Source organism: Mytilinidion resinicola, assembly GCF_010093595.1.
Source record: "Mytilinidion resinicola strain CBS 304.34 unplaced genomic scaffold BDZ99scaffold_3, whole genome shotgun sequence".
Classification (NCBI taxonomy): Eukaryota; Fungi; Ascomycota; class Dothideomycetes; order Mytilinidiales; family Mytilinidiaceae; genus Mytilinidion; species Mytilinidion resinicola.
The window spans coordinates 731028-750920 of record NW_022985439.1 but is presented as its reverse complement, the minus strand read 5'-3'; the positions used below and the strand labels follow the sequence as shown (position 1 = coordinate 750920).

Sequence of the window (19893 nt, the reverse complement as noted above, 5' to 3'; positions counted from 1 at the left end):
GGATGACGGATGCGGTGGATGTGCGCGTGGTTGGGCGATTTCTGAGGGCGCTGGAGGGGTTGGAGGAGCTGGTGGTTAAGGAGTTTAGAGATGCGTTGCTGCAGGTGGTTTGGGCGGGGTTTGTAGAGAAGAATGGAGAGGGGCTGCAGAACTTGAAGGTCAGTTATGGTAGGGACAGTTACAACCGGCCGGATCAAATCAAGCCTTGGACGGCGGATCAGTTTCGAGATTTACGGGACAAAAGTCCTAGGCTGGAGAGCTTAGCGGTGCATGTGGCGCTGGAGCAGGACCCGGAGACTGAGGAGCGTTGTTTGGTTTGGGTATGTTGATTGCTCTCTTGAGACTACGAGGAGATGCTGATATGCTTGCAACCGGAGCGCACTACTGCTGAATTGGTCAAATTCCAGCATATGCGGTATCTGGCACTTAATATACATAGCAACGACCATTGCAGAGACTTCTGCGAGCACGCATCGGGATCGACGACCTTTAGCGAGGAAAAAGCTCTTTACGCCGCCATTGATCCTTTCATACAACTTCTAGGAACGAACTCGAGGGGCGCAATTGCGGAATTGAAACTGTCGGTCGTTCTGAGCGGGCCTTGGAGGAAGTGTCATTTCGTTGTGAAACGAGTCCGGGGGACTTCCGCTTTACAAGACAACTTTGTGGTAGAAAAGAAGTTTGTTAGTGCGGATGAAAATACGGGGTAGAATCCATGGAGTCCGTTTGCATAGTGCACAGCGAGGAGTATTTTACTATCCGTTAGTTGGCTTTTGAGGGCGTTTTTAGAAGCAGGACTTTTTAGACGAAGCTTTGGCTTCAGAGGAGCTTCTCCAGTACCTCCCACTTACAGGTGTGATTGGAGCTTTTCAAACGAGAATCTGTGCTCATTCGTGTCTCTGCTACGGTAAGCCGAGTAATAGGACAATAATGTGATGATCATTAAGAGCGACAGGGTTGGTTTTAATTGAAGGGACGAAAGGAGTGAATTGGTCACACGATCTCCTTGAATGTGTGGGACCACAGTTAGAAGAGATATTGCGGGGACCCGTGTTTTGCGCCACCTGTTTGTGATGAGATTCTAGCGCCATCTCCAGAACGGTGTGACGAGAAGCTCGGACATCCCCAGCAACGAAATAATGTTCCAGATTGAAGACTACGCTAGGGGTCTCAGCGAAGTCAGAGCGCACAATCGATTTCCTTGAAGCCTTTGTGCAGCCGTACTACGAAGTTACACACGGTACTTTCCGTTGACGATCCTTTACGGTGCTACTGTATGACCGAAATGGAGATCAATAATAGTGCGTCTCAAAGAGAGCTGAAAATCCTGAACCCGGCCGATCGAGCGGAAGCTAATAGCTAGACGATGGGGAAGCTGTAGAGAGGATTCTGCGCTGATGATCTGGATCGATTGCTGAAGATAGTGTGAAATTTTCGAAGCGTAAGGCTGACCAATGACGAATGAGTTACATAAAAGGAGACCATACGCGGGAGTGCTAAGAGCGATACGATCGATTATCTGACAGCTGCAAAAATTTTGGACGTAGGGGACATACGAGGAGACTAGAATTGGTCAAGCGGACAATGCCAAGAAATGTGGAGAGGCTTAAGGAGTCGGTGATACAAGGGTATTATGAACCATGGATTGGGTGCACATTCGATTTTCGATAACGCAGAACTTATGAAAGAGGGATATATGACATGCAGCACCCAGGGATAGAATGATGCAATGAACGTGGGATGCAGAGTATTGGAGAAGTATTGGAGAATGATGAGAAGTAGTGAGCGTGAGATGTCGGAGCTTCCATATCGCGGGGAAGTTTGATAGAGCGAGTGTATTGCGCCTTGTAATTGTTGCTATTGCCATTGTGTCTCGATAGTTGGTGGGGATAGTTCACCATCGCGCTCGTGTGCACCTATCCTTTGTACAATTGTAATGAACACTAATCATGTGAATGGATCGACAGGTAGGTTTCATTAGATCGGTGTGAGGATCTGCTAGCAAGTCTAGGCGGCAAATTCACGCTACCATTAGAGTTTGAGACAGTTCTGTGTGTGGTAGGAGCTGAGTTGCTTACGACGCACCGTTGGGTGTCAACCGTGGTTAGTGGTCGGGGGACGACCGTCGAGCGTGAATGGAAGCGCAAGATCTTCGGACGGAACCATGCACGCGGGGCACGGCAAAGGTGGCACTCTAATTCCTAGAACAAGCCGCCGTTAGTGTACGCATGTATACCAATTGCTTGGGGTGCTTCAATTCATTTTCAGCAAAATGAACAAGATAGAAGCTTCTGTGCCTTGGACTATGTGGAAACTCGTTAAAGCACCTCAAGCAATGGCAGACAGGTGTACAGACGAGCCATCGTGCTGGATGAGTGTGCCACTTTCTCCACGCCCAGCGTGCCATGGTGTTGACCACTGCTAGTGTAGAGTTAATGCGAACATGCAGCAACGACACGAACCTAGTGCATAGTTCGCATGAGCCAGTTACTCGTCAGCTAGAAGTCGACAGCCTCTTCGGCAACGCCGCTGCATGCCGGCAATAACAGGAAGTGGTCGATATCAATGACGGTGGTAGGAAATCTGCACGTTTACAAAAAAGCAAAGCTATGCATCTAGACGTCGCACGACGCAAGCAAGTGGGTAGCACGAGGCTTGGAGAACCGCCGGCATTGGCTCGCCCGGCCAAATGTATGTACTCACCTTCAGATTGCCAATGCAAATCGCCCTGCGTCCGTCCTGACAGAACAAGTATCATTTGGCATATGAAAAGTGGGCGCCGAAGGGAATGCTCGGGAAAGCAGCAATAAAGCATAGCGCGCAACAGCCGCGACAGTTACCGCGAACCCGGCTCTTAACGACGTCGCAGAGCCCTTGTTCCTTGCGCGTCAGAGCGCTGGCAGGGGGCCTACACCATGTTCAGAGATCCAAGATGGCGGGCAGATGAGAGGGGAGGGCGGGGTTGCGGGCAGCCATCCCACGCGAAGATAGTTTCATGCACACGTGAAAGCGGTGGCGTGGGGGTTCAGCTGGGGATGGGTAAATGCGGTTGTCGCATGGTTGCAAGATGATCTCCAGGGTATGCAGGTACCTGTCGAGTAAGGACGACGCAGGCCGACCAGGGCGCCGAGTGAGATGGCGATGGAGGTCGTGGTCAGATACGGAGGCACCCGAGGTGTGTGAGACGCAATATGCGCGACGAAATGCGTGAACCGTTTCGATGCAGCCGATGTTTCCGGACAGGAAAGAGACGGGGGTGCGCACTAATTCCGGTCAACATCGCTCTCCCAGCGCTAGCTGTGCCGTGGTCAGGCACACTGGGGGCTATCGCGAAGCAGGTTTGCTGTGCCACGTCGTTGAAGAGCGAGGCTAGCCGTGCATGCATGCGCTGTGGGCCAGATGGACTACTGATTTAATATCGACGGAGCCTTCACGATATGCGCTGACGTTGGAGTAGGCCTTGCAGGGGTGTGGGGTCGAAGATGTCACGAGGCAGCGCGGATAAGAGACGGCGAGGTTAGCACTCCCACGTCACTGACGGATAATTGTGCCGAAGAGGAGAAGCAGGAGACAGTCACAGAGTGGGGTGCGGTTGGTGCGTAACGATGAAAAGATACATTATTGATGTAGTAGGCAGTATAGCTGCAATGCACTACCATCTGAGAGGCAGCGTGGTATATATTCGTGACCAAAAATAGACAAATGGGTATTTCCAGATCTCCCATATCCCATTAACTCCGATATAGCCCCATTCTGCAGGCAGTCCCACCCCTCGCGCCAGCTGATGCAGTTACAAAAGAGGCAGTGCAAACACAAATCGCTGGTGTATTACAAAACGTGTGTGGGGATCCGAGAAGCAAAAGATGGCCCCCAATACGGGCCACCATATCCTTCCATCCGAACCGGCGGTGTCAAGGAGAGAAAGGCAGACGAAAGTTGAGTCAGAGCGACGGCGAGCGAGGCAGCAGAGCGAGAGGATGTGGTGATTGGCGGGCCGAGCATGAGGACCTTGTTGGGTCAGGTCAGCAAGTGGGATGGCGATGTGCTGAGCATGCGTAAGGCTGCCATGCGAGGCATTGAGTCCTGTTCCGGAAAAAGGCCAACGTGGACGTGTGACACCTGCGGCATGGGTGTCGCGCAGCCAGCCAATGGGCGGAGTCCAGATCGATCGTAGTTCGCGGTGAGCTGCATGCAGCAAGGCGCGGGAGGCATCTCAACCAGGGCTAGGTTGCGCCAGGCGCCATGGGTTCCTGAGACAACTGCGGATGCGGGCAGCCATTGATTTCGAGGTGTTGTGATTCCGGGGTTGAAAGGCGGGAGAGATGCTCAGACTGAAACACTGGGCGGTGTGGTGATCGATCAAGTGACGAGGGAGGGAGGCGGCTGGAATCCATGATGCAATAGGAGACAAGTCGAGAGATGGGCCGAGACGGGATGTAACGCCGAAGAGGGATGAGGCGGTCAAGACGTTATGGATGGAGGACAGGCGGTTTATTTGGATGGAACTGGAGGGAGGGGCCTCGTGGGTGGCGGGCCTGGGCATGGAGGCAGGTTGGAGGTCGACATATTGCAGTCCGTGAAGGTAAGGGAGGCCATTGAAGCTTGATGTAGGACAGTGAAGTACTGTAGGTAGTGCGGCGCGTGCGGTGGAAAGTGCGGCAGCAGATGAAACTGTTGTGTGCGGCGGGGGTGTGTGTATGTCGTATGTAGATGTAGTGGAAGGATGTATTAGATATAAGCTGCGGCACTGGTGTAGGTCGTAGGCGTCCGAGAAGGGTGATGAAACAGAGCGTGGATGGGGCGGCAGTGCGAGGTATTTATGCCTGGCAGCCAGGATTTTCTGAAATGTCAAATTCGGTCAGCCTACGCTGCCGGATGGTGTAATAAGCTGGCATGGCCATAGCGGTGAGCTGAGGCGTCGGGCGACGTGGAAAAGGAGATGTCGCTGGGCAGGGATGCTTCGGTGAAAGGCTGCGCTTCAGCCAAGCTGCCCTCCCTGAACCGTGCATAAGCCAAAAACATCGCTCATCCCGGGATTAATGCCATGACCAGCAAACACGGAGCCACGCCTGCCTCGTTTCAGGCGCCTCGTGACTGGGTGAAGATCATGGTGATCCAAGCCCACCATGATGCCTACGGTGCCATGATGCCCTGATGCCTGCGCGTCTGCCGCGGGCTGCCGAGCTGTGTCTGCGTCGTCGCCAGGTTCCAGCATCTCGCCGCCGTGACATCACGGCCATTTCGTTCGAAGCTAGACGGCCTGCTGGAATTTGCAACCTTGTCGCCCGGTGCAGAGCCGTGGGGCAGGGCGACGCGGCGCTGGCTGCCCGCAGCGCTCCACCAGGCCACGCACCCACTAGTTCGGCCAGACTTGTCGGGATGCCCCTCTGCAGCTGGTGCAGCAGCCTCGTGCTACGCCCTCAGGGCGAGCCACACACGCGGCGTCTCTGCTGCGCCGAAACGGGCGCGCAGCTGTCGTTGGGCAGTCAGGAACAGGCAGGATCGGCCCCTTTTGGGGCGTGGTACAGTGCCCGTTCTTGGCCTGCACCACCGGATCCTCGAGTATGGGAAGAGTGTGTCAGTTTGTTGATCAGTTGGAGCAGCAGTCCCAGTGTCAATGGTGTGATGGCGTGAAGCCAGGCGTGGACGCTGCAATATCAGGAAGTGAATATCATGACTTGACCGGATCAACCACTATTAGGAACCAGCTCTTTCTCCAATTCCAAAGCCCAGCTTGAGTTCTCTTTCTGTTTTCACCTTCTCCTTCCCCTCTTGTTTCTCTCCTCTCTTCTGCTTAAGCGAGCCGCACATTCACCTCACCGAGGCTGCCAAGCCTACAGTTTACCACCCCCCTATCCCAAAGTTCCTGTCTCAGGTGCGCATCCACCCAATCACCCCGAAGACGCCACGGCCCCACTCCAGCCGGCATTGGTGGAATTGTGCATTTTCATCAGCCAAGCCGTTGCGCGCCTGCGCTCCACCGAAAATTTGAGCAACGATCTGGGGCTGTGACGGCGTCTTCTGCCGCTCTTCTCCCGGCCTTCCATCTCAGCTTGTTCCAGGGGAGATTGCTCCTTTGGGCCACCGCCCTTTCTCCTGCGCGGTCCTGCATGACTCCGCCAAATTGATGGCAGCTCCTCGGAGCGTGGTCGGGGCGGCCTTGTGCACAGCCTGACTCTGGGGCAGAAGAAAACTCCAAGGTGGCCTCGTCGCCTTGTGCCCTGCTCGTATTTTTATTCCACAGCTGTGCGCCCCGGACCGGCAGGCTTCACGATCGAGGGCCATCCCTGTGCCGTCCCCCGACGCGGTCGCTAGAGTGGCGGATGAGGACGCAGATGCGATTGCTGGCTTAAGACACTGGGATGCTCCCCACACAGCATCATGCGATGATGACGACGTGGATCAGTGTTCCCTTCTGACGACGGCGCGGAAATGGCGATGTGTGGCAACACCTTGGAAGCTGGCGGCACAGAAATTTGCACGTCTCCAGCGACATCGGCGGGATGTGCGAAGATGCGGCTGCTGCAAACCCGTCGCACAGCTGGACGTCGCCGCCGGCAAGCCCTAAGGCAGCCGGGATGCCGAGTGGTCAGCACGCGCGAGACGCTGCCCAAAAACGTGGAGGCCAGGATGTTGCACGCCACGATGAAACGCACCTGGGCAACGCTGCACGGCAGCAGCTCGGGGAGTCGAACACGAGCGCTGCGGTGCTTTTTGCATCGACGCGGAAATCGCCCTCCCCGTCGGCCCAGATCCCACGCCCTCTGACGCCTCGCACGCCTCGCACGCCTCGCTTGCTGGGCGTGTGCCGAGCCGAGAGCAGCACCAGACCACAGCTGCGTCACCTCCCCGATCGGCACCAGCCACTGGAAATCTCTTCATGACGCTCTGCCACGTGAGGCACAGCTGGTCCCTGATCGCCAGGGGTTGCAAAGCTTGATCTCGAACAGGAGCTCCGGCGAATCAGCGCAACCGCCCGGAAGCTCGTCCTCAGCACTCAACAACTTCCATCGGCGTCGTACAGTCGGGACAGTCACGCTCTCGTGCCGTGTTCCAGCCGACTGGAGCTCGGAGGGCGGCCCGGCAGAGCTCATCGCCAGTCAGGCCATTCGCAACACCACGCTCGGCATCCCGCGTCGGCCTGCAAGCCATGTTGCACCAGCAGCCCTCCGCGTCGAGCTGCTCCCCTGCGGCGCCCAATCGATATTCTCCAGCTGCTCACTGTCCTCGTGGCACGCTGCAGGGCGGGGTTGCCGTGCCGTGTGTGTGCCGACATCCAACCTCAGCTGGCTCGATCGCTGCTGAAGCCCAGATCTGCCGTGCCCGCCAGCTGCTCCAGCCTTTGCAAAAGCAACGGCCTGCTGCAGGTACGCGCCCCTCGGTGCTGCGTCCCACGCCGTCTGGCGTGTTAACTGCTGCAGGAGCTCCACTCCTCTCCACCAGCTCCCGTGGCTGGCGCGTGCTACTCGGCCTTACCGTCGTTACCAGTCTGGAGGGCCGCCACAAGACCGACCCAGCATCTTGCAAATTGTTGCAGGGCCGTCACGTCGGCTGTCTGCTCCGGCCTTGCCTGACAGGGCCTTGGCGCGGACTGCCGGGACGACTGAACTGTCGCGATGCTCGCGCTGGTGAGATGTCTGGTTTCAAAGCCACACCGCTGCTCTGGTGCGGACATGCGGCCGCATATGCTCTATTGGGGAGACGGATACCATTCTGGCGTGAGGTGGGCTCTGTGGCACCGTGGATCACCCCTCTGCTTCAATTCATTCTCGTTGGCGGCTCATTCACCGCAACTTCGGCGTCTGTCGTGTCATTCACACAGTAATTTCATATCGTGCCAGCATGACCACCCTCCACAGATTTGCCTGTGCACTCCCCCTCCATCTCTCCGTTATGCCGGCGCTCCTCCAGGATCTCGCCGATCCTTGGCATCGGACTGTGCGGCCACGTGGGCTTCCAGAGCACGGGCAGCAAGGCGCCCGCCCAGTCCGCCAGGAAGGGCGTCGGATGACCCCTTGCTGGGGAAAGCTATTTTCTGCATCATCCAGGGACCGGCTGGCGATATCGTATGCAAGCGATGCTGTCAACACGGACACCACACTACCTCATCCGTCTTCATCCCCGTCGTCGCCCTGCTCGGCTGCAGCCTGCGTCGACACCCAGTTCTCCATCATCTGCTGACTTGAGCCAGGTATGCCACCGCTCCCGCTCTTTGCCTGGGTGCCGCCCTTGCGCTTAACCACCAGGCACAGGATGCGGCCGTAGATGCTGAAACCGTCGTAGGAGGTCTTCAGCCCTAACTTCTTCTTGTCGTCCGTCTCCCCAGTCTCGTTTGCATCGTCAGCGTCCGTGTCCCGATTCTTCTCCTTGCCCTTCTTCGCGCGTTTTATTGGCGGACGTTCGTCCTCTTGAAACCCTTCGTCTGAGTCACTCGACTCAACCACGGTCATATCACTCTGCTGCCGCCTGCGCTTACTCCGCCCTACGACGTCCCCATCACCGATCGAGCGTTCGCCAGCCTGGTCCTCCTCGCTAGCTTCGGGAATTTCGGGAATATTGTTCAAGGAAACCTCGTCGTCTTCTGCCCTGATTACTATCCCGGCATCGTCGTCCTCTCTGATCACAATAGGCGCGCCAGCCTCCGCGGGAACCGTCGAAGGATCCTCCCGCGTGCCTGCCGTCAGCCAGCCGGTCAGCTTCTTTGAGTTACTCTCGAGGCCAGGTTTCTCCTTGAAGCTCTTCTGCTTGGTAAGGAGCGAATGCCGTGCGGATAACTCGGTTAGGAAGATCGATACATCGAAGTCATCTATATGCCGCATCTTAAATTAGCTCCTACTACATAGAATGGGTTCTCTTGCTTTAGGAGACTAGCGCAAATATACCAATCCGCCATAAGCGTTATGCAAGCATGATCACTCATCTCGTGATCCAATACATGCAGCACTGCCTCCATGCCACGATAGCAATAACAATAATAGAACACATCAAACATGTTTACTATGGCAGACCTTTTTGGATTTAGCTAAACATACCGCAAACAACCACATCTTTGATACCCTTCTTCTTTCCCTTGCCTCTGCCTTTTGCGCGCTCGTTCTCCTCGCGCAGTTTTGGGAGCACGAGGGGTCGCACGGCTTCGATGACGCGTGGAAGCGCGGGAGAGGCGCGGTTGAGAAGCCAGGTGTCGGCGTCTGAGGGCCGGTCGACGTAGATACGGACTTCGAGGACGGAGTGTTTGGTTATGCGGAGGTAGCGGCGGATGGGCGCCATGGGAAAGTTATGGTGGAGTGGAAGTGAGGGAGAGAGTTGGTGGAGCAATGATCAATAGAGTGACGTGCCAAGACATTGTCGATCTTTTGACATCTGAAGGACTTTAGGACGACAACTCCACACGACGTCAACCATTATCGCTCAAACTCTCCCAAACACTCCTCCCCTACTTTGAAGAGATCTTGTGCCTCGGATTCGACTTTGATTGTACCAAGACCACGTGCCCAATCCGCAGGCTCCGCGCAGTTGCGCTTCCTCGACCAACCTCCTACCTATGGTGGTTGAGCTCCACGTATGGGGTCCGGCATTCGGACTGCCTTCGATAGATGCAGAATGCAATGCCGCGATCGCGTTTTTGAACCGCACTATTGCGCGAACACAATGGGTGCTGATTGCTGCTCACGACACATCACCGAGTCCAACCCGTACGTCTACCAAATCCTTCAACACCGCGTCTTTGGCACTTAAGCCTTCTGGGGAATTAAGGGATAGAGTAAGGCTAATTATACGCATCAGAGAATTTCCCTGCTCTCCGCGATGATACGACATGGATAGGTGGATTCAATCAAATAGTTCAATACCTCGGCCAGTATCCCTCAGGATCACATAACTCGGATTCAATATTCACGAGGGAACAGAAGGCCGACAGCTTAGCGTATGTCGGGTTTCATTAGATCTTCATGGGGCGCAAACGGCTGACAATTTGCGCTCTAGCTTTTCTACATTCATCGAAACTACCGGCCGACCTATTATTGATCTCTCTCTATACACTTCCTCCCAAAACTACTCCACCACAACCGCACCGGCGTACACTGCTATATTACCATGGAATCTAAATTACACAATACCGCCCGGACACCGAGATGCAGCGAGAGCTCGAACAGCTCATCTAGGTCTCTCCGGACTCGATGTAGACTTGGATCTGGACGGCCCTGAGCTTGGGACTACTCTAGGCGGGGAGTTTGAGGCAGCAAAAAAGGCATCGGGCCTACCATCGGACAGTCACGCAAATCGCCCAAGCGTTTTAAATCTCGGTCGACAAAAGGGCCTCCAAGGCCTTCTGAGCTCTCCGGTCTACGCAGCTCGATTCAAGCTGGATGCGCTTGCCAATGAATTCCTAGCACCGCTTTCGGACCTTCTGGGCAAGAAGCAATACCTACTAAGAGACGATGCGGCCTCAAGCTTAGACGACCTAGCGTTTGGGTACCTAGCACTGATGCTCTATTCCCCAGTTCCACAAACGTGGCTAAAAGAAGCTATCGAGGGACGATATTCACGGCTGGAGAAGTATATCAGGCGCATGCGCACGGCTCTTCTGGGCAGCGATGAGGACGTGAGCCCGTCCGACGTATCTGCCCTTGCTTCGTGTCCCAGAGATGATGGTGCGCTGAAAACCGCTCGCCGGGGGCTTGGACTGACATTGCCCTGGTCTCCACCAATGGCCACATCGCTAGCTACAACCACATACACAGTCGTGAGGGATATAGTCGGGAGCTTACCCGTGGTATCGACATTGATACGCGACGACCCCGTCCGCCAGGATCGGCAATCCGAAGATGTAGCCATGAAGCCGAGCTCGGCATTGCCATCTCCGTTTATTGTAAACACCTTCTTCGCGTTCTCCGGCGCCCTCCTCTCAGCTATTGCTGGTATAGCCGTCCATCACGCTCGATCACCTCGCCAAGGGGATTTGGTATTTGAGTTGCCCCGCCAGCGGCCTCAACAGACGTTTGCGCAAGCGGGCGATTTCCTGGGGGTCTTTACCGATCAACTAAGGGCTGAGCGGGACTGGAATGAGCGGTGGCAGAGAGAAGGGAGCGGCGGGGATGGAGGGTTTGGTGCTGAGCAGGGCATGGGCGTGGTTGACGAGGTCGCGGTTGAAGGGGTCGGTGAAAGATAGGGTGGCCAACGGCGCGTTGTAGTACAGAGCTGTACCATAGATCTTGATACCCACTTGTCTAATATGACATAATGTATCGTGACAGTTTCTTGCTGAAGTCACAAGCCACAGGCCTCGGGAGCTACTGCGTGACCTTGAAATGCACTTGTGTGCTTGCATCTGATAGCAGCGTAGCCACAGCAACAGAAACACCACCTACGTAGTGTGTACCTGTCTAAAGGCCTCCAGCCACGTTGGTAGCCCAATTCGATTAATTTTCAGTCGCCCTAAAGCTAGTTTAATTGGAGCCAGGCCCGTACAGCACAAGATCGGCCACGAAGGGATGATGATGTGCTTGAGGGTCCAGGCCTGAACACGGAACGAGGCGCTGCGCAGGCTGGGCCCCCCCACAACTGCTGTTACTTGGCTGCCCACAATGGCGACGTCATGCACGGCCTGGCGTCAGTGGGCACAAACAAAACGACGACGCTCCCTCCAGCCAAGCGGGTGCATTTCTACCACAACACACGCACACCAAATCACTTCTTTGTCTATCACACCCACTCCACTTCCTAAATCCCTACTCACGACCACCCCCTCGTCCGCCCGCCACCATGCACAGGACATACTCGATGCGCCAGTCGCGCGCCCCGACGGCGTCGCAGATCCAGAGCCCGCCGCCGCCTCCATCCTCGACGAAGCATGGCAGGTTCTTCGGCAGGGGCAATATCGGTATGTCGCTCTCATGATACTCGAGTCTTCAATGCGTTCATGCTGTCTGCTCCTCGGGTGTCCGGCGCTCCCGCTCCCGCCCGCCGCCGACGGAGCGACTCCGCCTGGTCCTCGAATGCGACATCTCGAGTCCACTCGCGTATCATGCGATCAATGTTATGTCTCTACGTAGTGAGCAATGCTAATTGCATGATGCTCTGCAGGTCACACTTTCCGCGGAAAGGCTGCGGGTGCCTTTGGTCCCGACCTCGCCAAGAAGCTCTCACAATTGGTCAAGATGGAGAAGAACGTCATGCGCAGCATGGAGCTTGTCAGCAGGGAGCGAATGGAGGTTGCAGTAAGTTTAGACTACGTGCAAATTTGGAGATGCGGTTCTGACCATCACAGCAACAACTCTCCATCTGGGGCGAGGCATGCGACGACGACGTCTCTGATGTCACCGACAAGCTCGGTGTGCTTATCTACGAAATTGGCGAGCTCGAAGACCAGTTTGTCGACCGCTACGACCAGTACCGTGTGACCATCAAGAGCATCCGCAACATTGAGGCTTCAGTCCAGCCTAGCCGCGACAGTACGTCATACCTACCCACAGCTTACCTCCAGAATCACCATTGACTTCAAAACAGGGAAACAGAAGATCACCGACAACATTGCACAGCTCAAGTACAAGGAGCCGAACTCCCCCAAAATTGTCGTCCTCGAACAGGAGCTCGTCCGCGCTGAGGCCGAGTCGCTCGTCGCCGAGGCTCAGCTCTCCAATATCACCCGCGAGAAGCTCAAGGCTGCCTTCACCTACCAGTTCGATGCTCTCAGTGAGCACTGCGAGAAGCTTGCCATCATTGCTGGCTACGGAAAGCACCTCCTTGAGTTGGTTGATGATACCCCCGTTACTCCCGGCGAGACCAGGCAAGCGTACGACGGATACGAGGCTAGCAAGGCGTAAGTTTGACCATAGACATCTACCTCGTCCTTGACTAACAATTCTCTCAGTATCATCCAAGACTGCGAAGATGCCTTGACCAACTGGGTCTCCCAGAACGCCGCCGTCAGCAGCAAGCTCTCCGTCCGCTCCCGCACTCTCTCCCAGCGCCGTGCCGCCCGCCGCCAGCCCGGCGAAGGTGTCGACCTCTCCCACCAAGATCAGTCGCTCGGCGACAGGGAGTCTGGCCTCTGGATCCCCGCCTCCGAGCACCGTGGCAACGGCTACGAAGAAGACGAGGAGGAGGACGCGCCGTCCACGGTCGGCACTGAAACAAGAGGCCGTGAAGAGGAGCGAGTCGCCGCATAAGTGCAGCGTCGTATGAACTAGTTCGTTGGAAGAGTGCCTGGTCCACACTGTATACCCCGGTGGAGTGCGGGCGCTGGATTCTTTTCACTGGAGCATTTGGGGATTCTCTACAGAATGATTCGTGGTAATGGTGTTACGATGAGACGGCAGGACGAAGAGCTTTTCGTTTTGGAAAATTATCGAGTGCTTCTCCTTTGCATGTAGTGCGAATAGTAATGGTTTGTTCGACCTGTTATCATCCTTGCTTTCCGGGTGCATCTCGCATGCTTTAAAACTGCACGTAGATCGATTCCTGACTGTGAGTTCATGCGCTTGTGACCCGATTCAACCCATCCATCGCCAACCCACTTACCTGCAGCATCTCCACCAGGCGTTCACCAATATGTGTCAATTGGACTCCACCATTTGCAATCAAGCACTCGATGACCCAGCTGGTTCCGGCAAGGTTCCCGATCAGGCGGAGTGATCTGCAATACGCGCCCTTTGGCACTCCGTTGTGCACTCCGAGTGGCATTCCGAGCTCGGCTTTCGCAATAAGGCGTCCTGATGAGTCTTTTCTTTTGCCGCCGCCCGTCGGGATATAACCCTGATGGACGACGTCTCCTTGCATCTGTGCAAATTCTGTACCTCGTCCCCGTAAGAACAAGGAAACAGAACACTGCAGCAAAGGATGCCGGAAGAAAATGAGACATCCCCACTGCTGAGGCGGGGTTCCTCTAGTACGCCAACGCCTTCGGGCTCGAGCTCGAGCAAGTCGGCAACTTCAACTGCAACTTCGGATACAGCAGAGAGAAAACCTTCGAAAGGATGGCTATTCGCAAGACTACCCTCCTTTACCACCATTCATTCCCGCTACCGCTTCGTCCCCCTCCTAGGCTGCACCCTCATCTTCACCAATGAAGCCGAGTACTTCATCAAGCAAGTGGCCAGCATGCGCGCGCTGGAGGCCATGCACTGCTACAACTACTACCTCGAGCTCAATTCCCCTCTCGTCGAGCTCGGCAAGCATATCCCCGAGCGGTTGTGCAAAATCGACACGGTGCAGAAGCAGCTGGCGCGCAGCGCAGGGCTGATTATGTTTGTGCGAATGCTGAGCGCGATGCTGGGCGCGATACCTTTGGGGTGGGTGGCGGATAGAGCGGGCCGGAAGGTGGTGTTGGTGCTGCATAAGGTCAATGTTACTATAGCGTGTGGGTTGTGGTTGTGTCTTTGTGGGTTTATCTCTTTCGCGTGCTTCGCTTTTCTCGCTCTCAGTCATATTGTCCCTAATCTTGACCCTAATCTCTTCTCGACGATGGCTAGAATTGAGTTGAATTGTGTCCTTTGATGTATACGGGATTGCTGACTTTTGATCTAAGATCTTGGCTTCCCAAAAGTCCCAATATGGACGCTCTACCTGAGTGGTCTTCCTGGAGTCATTGGGGGTAACTTCGATGTTGGCCTCTCGATGCTGTTTGCTTCCTACACAGACGTCATGCCAGTGGCTACAGAGCGAGCATCCTTATTCTTCCTAACAACGAGCATGCAGTATCTAGCACAAACATTCAGCCCCTCCATCGGCGCGTTCCTAATGAACCTGGACGGAAAGGGGGGAACACCGCAGGTCAACCTCGCAGTCAGCTTCGCGATCGCTGTCCTAACTGCCTTGATCACAATCTTCCTATTCCCAGAGACAGTAGGCGAGAGCAGGAAGCACGCCGCCTCCCTCGCCCAGCAATCCACCTCGCCCTCCTCCTCCTCTCCCACCATCGCCCCCGACGACCCCAAACTCAACCCCCCATCAACCTCCACCCCCCTCTTCGGCCTCGGCCTCCCTAACCTCATCCTCCTCTTCACCTCCATTTTCGTCGCCGCCACGGGCATCAAATCCATCGACTTCTTCGGCCTGATCCAATACCCCGTCATCAAATTCGCCTGGACCTTCCCGCAAGCCTCCTACATCGTCGCCACGCAGGGCTTCCTGATGCTCCTGCACTTCTCCCTGCTCCTGCCATTGCTCAACACCCTCGCCGCCCGCTGGCTGCGCTCCACCGCCGCGGGCCACTTCGCCATCATGCTCGCGTCCGCCGCGATCCTCGCGCTGGGCTCTGTCGTCATCGGTGCTAGCGACTCCGGGCCCGTGTTTGTCGGGGGCGTGGTCGTGTATCTGTTCGGCGAGGGGCTGCCGACGGCGACGCAGGCGTATATTGTCAGTTTGGTGGAGAAGGGAAGGGTGGCAAGGGTCATGGCGACGTTGTCGATGGCGAGTATTGGGGGAAAGTTGGTCGCCAGTATTGCGTTTCCCGAGGTGTTGGCGTGGGGGTTGGATAGCGGGAGGAGGGCGTTGGTGGGGTTGCCGTTTTTTGTGGCGGCGGGGTTGTTTGCGGTGTCGGCGGGGTGTGTGGGGACGGTGGGCGTGAGGGTGGGTGTGGGGAGGGGGAGGAAGGGGAAGGGGGTTGAGGAGGTGTGAGGAGAGGAGTTTTGGGAGGGGGTGATAGGGTGGCTGCATGGGAATGGTCTTATGCGTAGATTGAGATGAGTGGAGCGGATTTGTGATGTGCAGTTTCGCAATAAGAAGCATGATAGGTATGCTTCGTATAAAAAGGGGAGTAGATTTCGTTCCTGTTTGTTTCCTTCTTCTCAGACGCAGGTTTTAATCATCAAAGGGTCCCTTCGGTTTCTCCTTCGGGCGCAGTTGCGGGAACGTATACACAAAAGTAATCATCTTTCTTCCATGAAACAACACCAGCAATCAAGTCCACATTCTCTGATAGTTTGTCTACCACTTTAAACTTAGGTCATCGCTTTCAGAGGGTTGCAAACGAAGGCCAGCAAACGTCATGACGAGCATTGACAGCGAGCAGGGGTTATCATTTATATTATGTAGGAATCCAAAAGTACAGCTCTCAGTGTAGGATCTAGTCCATATCGTTGTTGCAAAGGAGTTGATGTTCATCCAGATAGCATGTCTTGTCAAAGTTGCATTTCCGGGCTGCACAGTTTCCGGTTATACTGCAACCCCCTTTGCTTTACCTAGTACACTGGAATCATCTCAAACTCATGTACCATGAGAGTCTGATTAGCTGACGGGTCACGTGACACTATTTTATGACTTGCATGCCAAGCTTTGAGACGTATGGGACGTCATCCACCGTCACAAAAAATAGTGCATTCACCATTTCCAACCATCGCCTTCAATCTCAATTGCTGTTCCTACGATTATCGTCGAATCGATACATTCCAAACACTCCGACAACAGAGTTTCTATAAAAATATAGCAGGGCCAGCACCGCTTCTTCGGCCGCCAACATGGGCGATCACTCAAACTACATCCTCAAAGTCACAGCGGGACACTCTTACGACCCCACCACACATGAGGATGTACATGTCAACAGCTCAAAGCCTATCTCCATATCCTCCGAACACATTGACGCCCGCATCCACGTGCGGATAAAGGACTACAGAGGTACGTTCCGCTCCTCCGTCTCCATCCCAACAAACGCCTCAACAGCACATACATTCGAACAATAAGCTCATATTATACAGGGCTACCTAAAACCTCACCATCCAACTCCCCCTACTTTTCCCACCCCTCCCATACCTACGACCGGTACAGCATAGCTTTCACTTTCACGCCCAAACGCCACATCACCGGCCAGGACCTCGTTTTTGGGAATGACTTCGACCACCCGATCCGCGATCGCCTACCGCCGCTCTTTGATAAAGCGCTCGGGTTGGTGAAGTATTGGGTAGACCCAGGACTCGATGGCGACGTACTCGGAGACGAGCCCTACCTCTATGGCCCACTACTCAGCTCAATAAACATATTTCGGGTCGGCGGGAAAGGCGAGGATGGGAAGGAGCTAGAAGAGGACGCGCCCAAAGCTAAGCCGAAAGACGGGAAGGGCGAGGAAGAGGTGGTGTTCGAAGAGGGTGCAGAAGAGGACGGGCACGAGGTGCGGAAAGAGTCGGGGATGCCAAATGATGCGCGGCAGCGACAGAAATGGGCGTTGCAGGAGGCAAATCGGACGGGATTCAAGTTCGAAGAGGGGAGGACGTATGCGTGTGATTTCTTCAATCCGTATTTGGATTTCAATGGTATGAATAAGACCTAGTGTACCTCTGAAGAAGGTATACAAGCTGATGGTCGGCAGAGTTCGCACTGAAACTCGGATACGGGCTCCCTGCTATCTCTATCGTCAGCCATTGGGATGGCCAGCCTCTCCGGTACGTTTGCGATTTCTTCTGCTCCTCCCTACTTTCTGTTCGAGTCTCCGGTTTTATTCGTACTATTTCTCCCCTTCAGCGACCCATCCCATGCCTAACTCTTCTAACGCAGCACCCACTCCCTCAGATATGTGCTTAAAAATCGCGCAACTAGTACGGAACTGTTCGTTATCGTCTTCGAGCTTCTGCCGGCAGAGAACGGCAAGGTGAAGAGCGCACAGGAGATCTTTGGAGAAGTGCATAAGGAAGCGAAAGCGAGCAGCATAAAAGGAGAAGAGAAGGGAGTTCAGAAAGAGAGTGTATACGTGGATGAGGGCGTGGATTGATCTGGGCTAAATAGGTATCCGGTTCGAATACGGGACTTTCGAGAAACAAAGTAGATGAGCAGCATTGGAAAGAACATAAAGTTGATTATGCATCGTAGAGAAGGGGTAAGCATCTTGAAAGTAACGCCTCAAAGTACCGTGCTTTTAGCTCCATTGAACGTAAAGTGGCTGTCTACTCTGATACCGTCTGAGGTCGCTCGGAAAGCTATTAGGCTTGTCAAAACTGTCGTTTTCCAATTATTCAGAACGTACCAGGGGACCTCAGGCGGTGTTAGACAAGTGTACGCAAGCTTAGGTATACGGTAATCTTCAGTCCAGAAATGGGCTACCTTCAACATCTCGAGATTTAATTCCACCTATTGAGCCCGCGGCTTCATATCCACGCTAGGCCACCGGCCGTGAGAGGGTGTTGTACCAAGTATGAGCTTGCAAAACTCCTGCTCTTCAGACCCATCCATTTTCTTTCCTGTTAAATTCAGCTTCTAATTAGACCAGCCGCTCAGCGCTGGATATAGCTAGCCAGATACATCTTAGTACCAATCTTATACGTCAGCATCTCACCCTGCCTAGGGAAGGTAGACTGTAGTTCATTTTGGACTGATCTTTGGAGTTGATGTAGTTAGGAAGAGGCTCGATTATTACATAAACACTGCAATATCTACGATTGGCTAAGGTGCCACCCCACTTCAGCCTCAGCCTTGCCTTCTCTTTTCCAACGCTTCTTCGACACCTCTGCTTCACTCTCTGTCGTAACCACATCAGGGACTCTGGATGATGAAGTAGTCCTCGTTACCGGTGCTTGATGAGCCCAGCGAGGTAAGTGCGTGGGTCAAAATAGACCGCTACCTGTTTTGTATGTCTTTTACCAACGTGACTCCTTTCCAGTCCATTCGAAAGATCCTGGGTCCCTTGAAACATCTAGAGGACGTCTTTACCATTCAGCGGACGACCGAATCGGAGTTTCATCGACCTTTCGCCTTGATACCGATTCAAACTCGCTATCGTGGCGGACGGAGAACACAACCATACCATTTACACGAGCAAGGCTGAGCTGCCTTACAAGCACTTGAATAATCTCGGCCGTGGGAGCTATGCACTCGTAGACAAGGTGGAGTGTATTCGCATCAAACGGGTTGGACTTGGTGCTGTCCCGAAGAGCACTAAACTTTCTTGGCCTCCAGAAATCCGTGGCTATGTGCTGAATGCGTTCATCTCTGAGGATAAATTTGCAGACGTTTCGCGTCCGGAGACCGAGGACAAATTGAAGCAGGTCATCACTACAGCCTACGAACATGGCATTGTAGCTAACGTAGACTGGGCTCATCTTCCTCTCCCACAGGTTTTCGTCTCACAAAGTCGGCAGATCGCTCAGGGCGTGGCTACTGAGCAAGCCCTTGACCTTCCAACTAACCTTATGGAGTGGCATCGCGACTTGAATGATTACAGGGAGGCCATAAATTTCTCCATGGAGGGCAGAGTCTACGCCAGGAAAATCATTCGAACCGGACACTTTCGCGCCGCTGCACAACAACGACAGATAAGGTCTGAGATCAATATTATTCGTAGACTTCGTCATCCCCACATCGTGAGGTTAATCGAAACATATCAAGCCGGTCTCGATTTCGGAATCATCATGAGTCCGGTCGCTGACATGGATCTGGGTGAATTTCTTGCTCGAGCCGAAGCCGATGTCCACTTCTCTAATGTTACGAATGTCGTTCAACGCTTACACAAGTGGATGTATTGTCTTGCTAGCGCTGTCAACTATCTCCACAAGGAGGAAATTCGACATAAGGATCTCAAGCCAGCCAACATCCTTATCCAGGGCGACAAAATCTTCATCACGGACTTTGGCATATCAAAGGATCTAATCAACGATTCCACAACCGGTTCTATCGGCTTCCCCAGCAAGAGAACACCTATGTACTGCGCACCTGAAGCCAACATCGAAGGTGCGAGGCGAGGGCGTGCTTGCAGACATGTTTTCGCTAGGGTGTATATTTCTTGAGATGTTCACAGTCCGTTTGGGGGGTTCTCTCGCAAAATTTTGAGGAATATCGAATCACCGACGGCCTGCAGGCCTATGCCGCCAATCTTCCCAAAGTCTATCTTTGGATAATACACCTCCAAAATACCACGGAATATGTAAGCTGGTTGCCATTCATAGCAGCACTCCTTGACAGAGACCCAAA

At 54.3% G+C, this 19893-nt stretch overlaps 7 protein-coding genes across 7 annotated transcripts; 4 read left to right on the top strand and 3 right to left on the bottom strand.

The window, feature by feature from the left end:
• Positions 1-6966: 6966 nt before the first annotated feature.
• On the bottom strand, positions 6967-7311 carry BDZ99DRAFT_458727 (uncharacterized protein). The gene has a single exon (XM_033718983.1). The coding sequence runs from the start codon at positions 7150-7152 to the stop codon at positions 6991-6993; it is 162 nt and encodes a 53-aa protein (XP_033581703.1). The 5' UTR covers positions 7153-7311; the 3' UTR covers positions 6967-6990.
• Positions 7312-7647: 336 nt separating this feature from the next.
• BDZ99DRAFT_458725 (uncharacterized protein) lies at positions 7648-9094 on the bottom strand. Its single transcript, XM_033718982.1, has one exon. It carries the CDS (start codon positions 8817-8819, stop codon positions 8106-8108), a length of 714 nt encoding a protein of 237 aa, XP_033581702.1. The 5' UTR covers positions 8820-9094; the 3' UTR covers positions 7648-8105.
• On the bottom strand, positions 8692-9283 carry BDZ99DRAFT_458724 (uncharacterized protein). Its single transcript, XM_033718981.1, has 2 exons — positions 9009-9283; positions 8692-8806 (listed from the first exon to the last, which is right to left on the bottom strand). Exon 1 carries the CDS (start codon positions 9268-9270, stop codon positions 9019-9021), a length of 252 nt encoding a protein of 83 aa, XP_033581701.1. The 5' UTR covers positions 9271-9283; the 3' UTR covers positions 8692-8806; positions 9009-9018.
• Positions 9284-9544: 261 nt separating this feature from the next.
• BDZ99DRAFT_378533 (uncharacterized protein) lies at positions 9545-13169 on the top strand (the record flags this gene model as incomplete). The annotated part of the gene is made up of 8 exons (XM_033715114.1): positions 9545-9695; positions 9787-9925; positions 9985-10887; positions 11772-11881; positions 12085-12218; positions 12269-12452; positions 12508-12820; positions 12872-13169. 8 exons carry the CDS (start codon positions 9545-9547, stop codon positions 13167-13169), a joined length of 2232 nt encoding a protein of 743 aa, XP_033581700.1.
• A 594-nt stretch (positions 13170-13763) lies between these two features.
• BDZ99DRAFT_494653 (uncharacterized protein) lies at positions 13764-15618 on the top strand (the record flags this gene model as incomplete). Its single annotated transcript, XM_033723328.1, has 2 exons — positions 13764-14380; positions 14528-15618. The coding sequence occupies exons 1-2, from the start codon at positions 13840-13842 to the stop codon at positions 15616-15618; spliced, it is 1632 nt and encodes a 543-aa protein (XP_033581699.1). The 5' UTR covers positions 13764-13839.
• A 687-nt stretch (positions 15619-16305) lies between these two features.
• On the top strand, positions 16306-17635 carry BDZ99DRAFT_183799 (DUF1769-domain-containing protein). The gene is made up of 3 exons (XM_033713074.1): positions 16306-16614; positions 16695-17246; positions 17303-17635. Exons 1-3 carry the CDS (start codon positions 16458-16460, stop codon positions 17512-17514), a joined length of 921 nt encoding a protein of 306 aa, XP_033581698.1. The 5' UTR covers positions 16306-16457; the 3' UTR covers positions 17515-17635.
• Positions 17636-18818: 1183 nt separating this feature from the next.
• Positions 18819-19786, top strand: BDZ99DRAFT_183762 (kinase-like protein). Its single transcript, XM_033713073.1, has 2 exons — positions 18819-18967; positions 19020-19786. The coding sequence occupies exon 2, from the start codon at positions 19116-19118 to the stop codon at positions 19707-19709; it is 594 nt and encodes a 197-aa protein (XP_033581697.1). The 5' UTR covers positions 18819-18967; positions 19020-19115; the 3' UTR covers positions 19710-19786.
• The last annotated feature ends 107 nt before the right edge of the window (positions 19787-19893 follow it).

Coding starts and splice junctions, on each gene's coding strand:
- BDZ99DRAFT_458727 (XM_033718983.1), bottom strand. CDS start 7,152: ATGGCTTGCAGGCCGACGCGGGATGCCGAGCGTGGTGTTGCGAATGGC.
- BDZ99DRAFT_458725 (XM_033718982.1), bottom strand. CDS start 8,819: ATGCGGCATATAGATGACTTCGATGTATCGATCTTCCTAACCGAGTTA.
- BDZ99DRAFT_458724 (XM_033718981.1), bottom strand. CDS start 9,270: ATGGCGCCCATCCGCCGCTACCTCCGCATAACCAAACACTCCGTCCTC.
- BDZ99DRAFT_183799 (XM_033713074.1), top strand. CDS start 16,458: ATGGGCGATCACTCAAACTACATCCTCAAAGTCACAGCGGGACACTCT. Junction 16,615..16,694: donor GCGGATAAAGGACTACAGAG/GTACGTTCCGCT, acceptor CATATTATACAG/GGCTACCTAAAACCTCACCA. Junction 17,247..17,302: donor TCCGTATTTGGATTTCAATG/GTATGAATAAGA, acceptor GATGGTCGGCAG/AGTTCGCACTGAAACTCGGA.
- BDZ99DRAFT_183762 (XM_033713073.1), top strand. CDS start 19,116: ATGGAGTGGCATCGCGACTTGAATGATTACAGGGAGGCCATAAATTTC.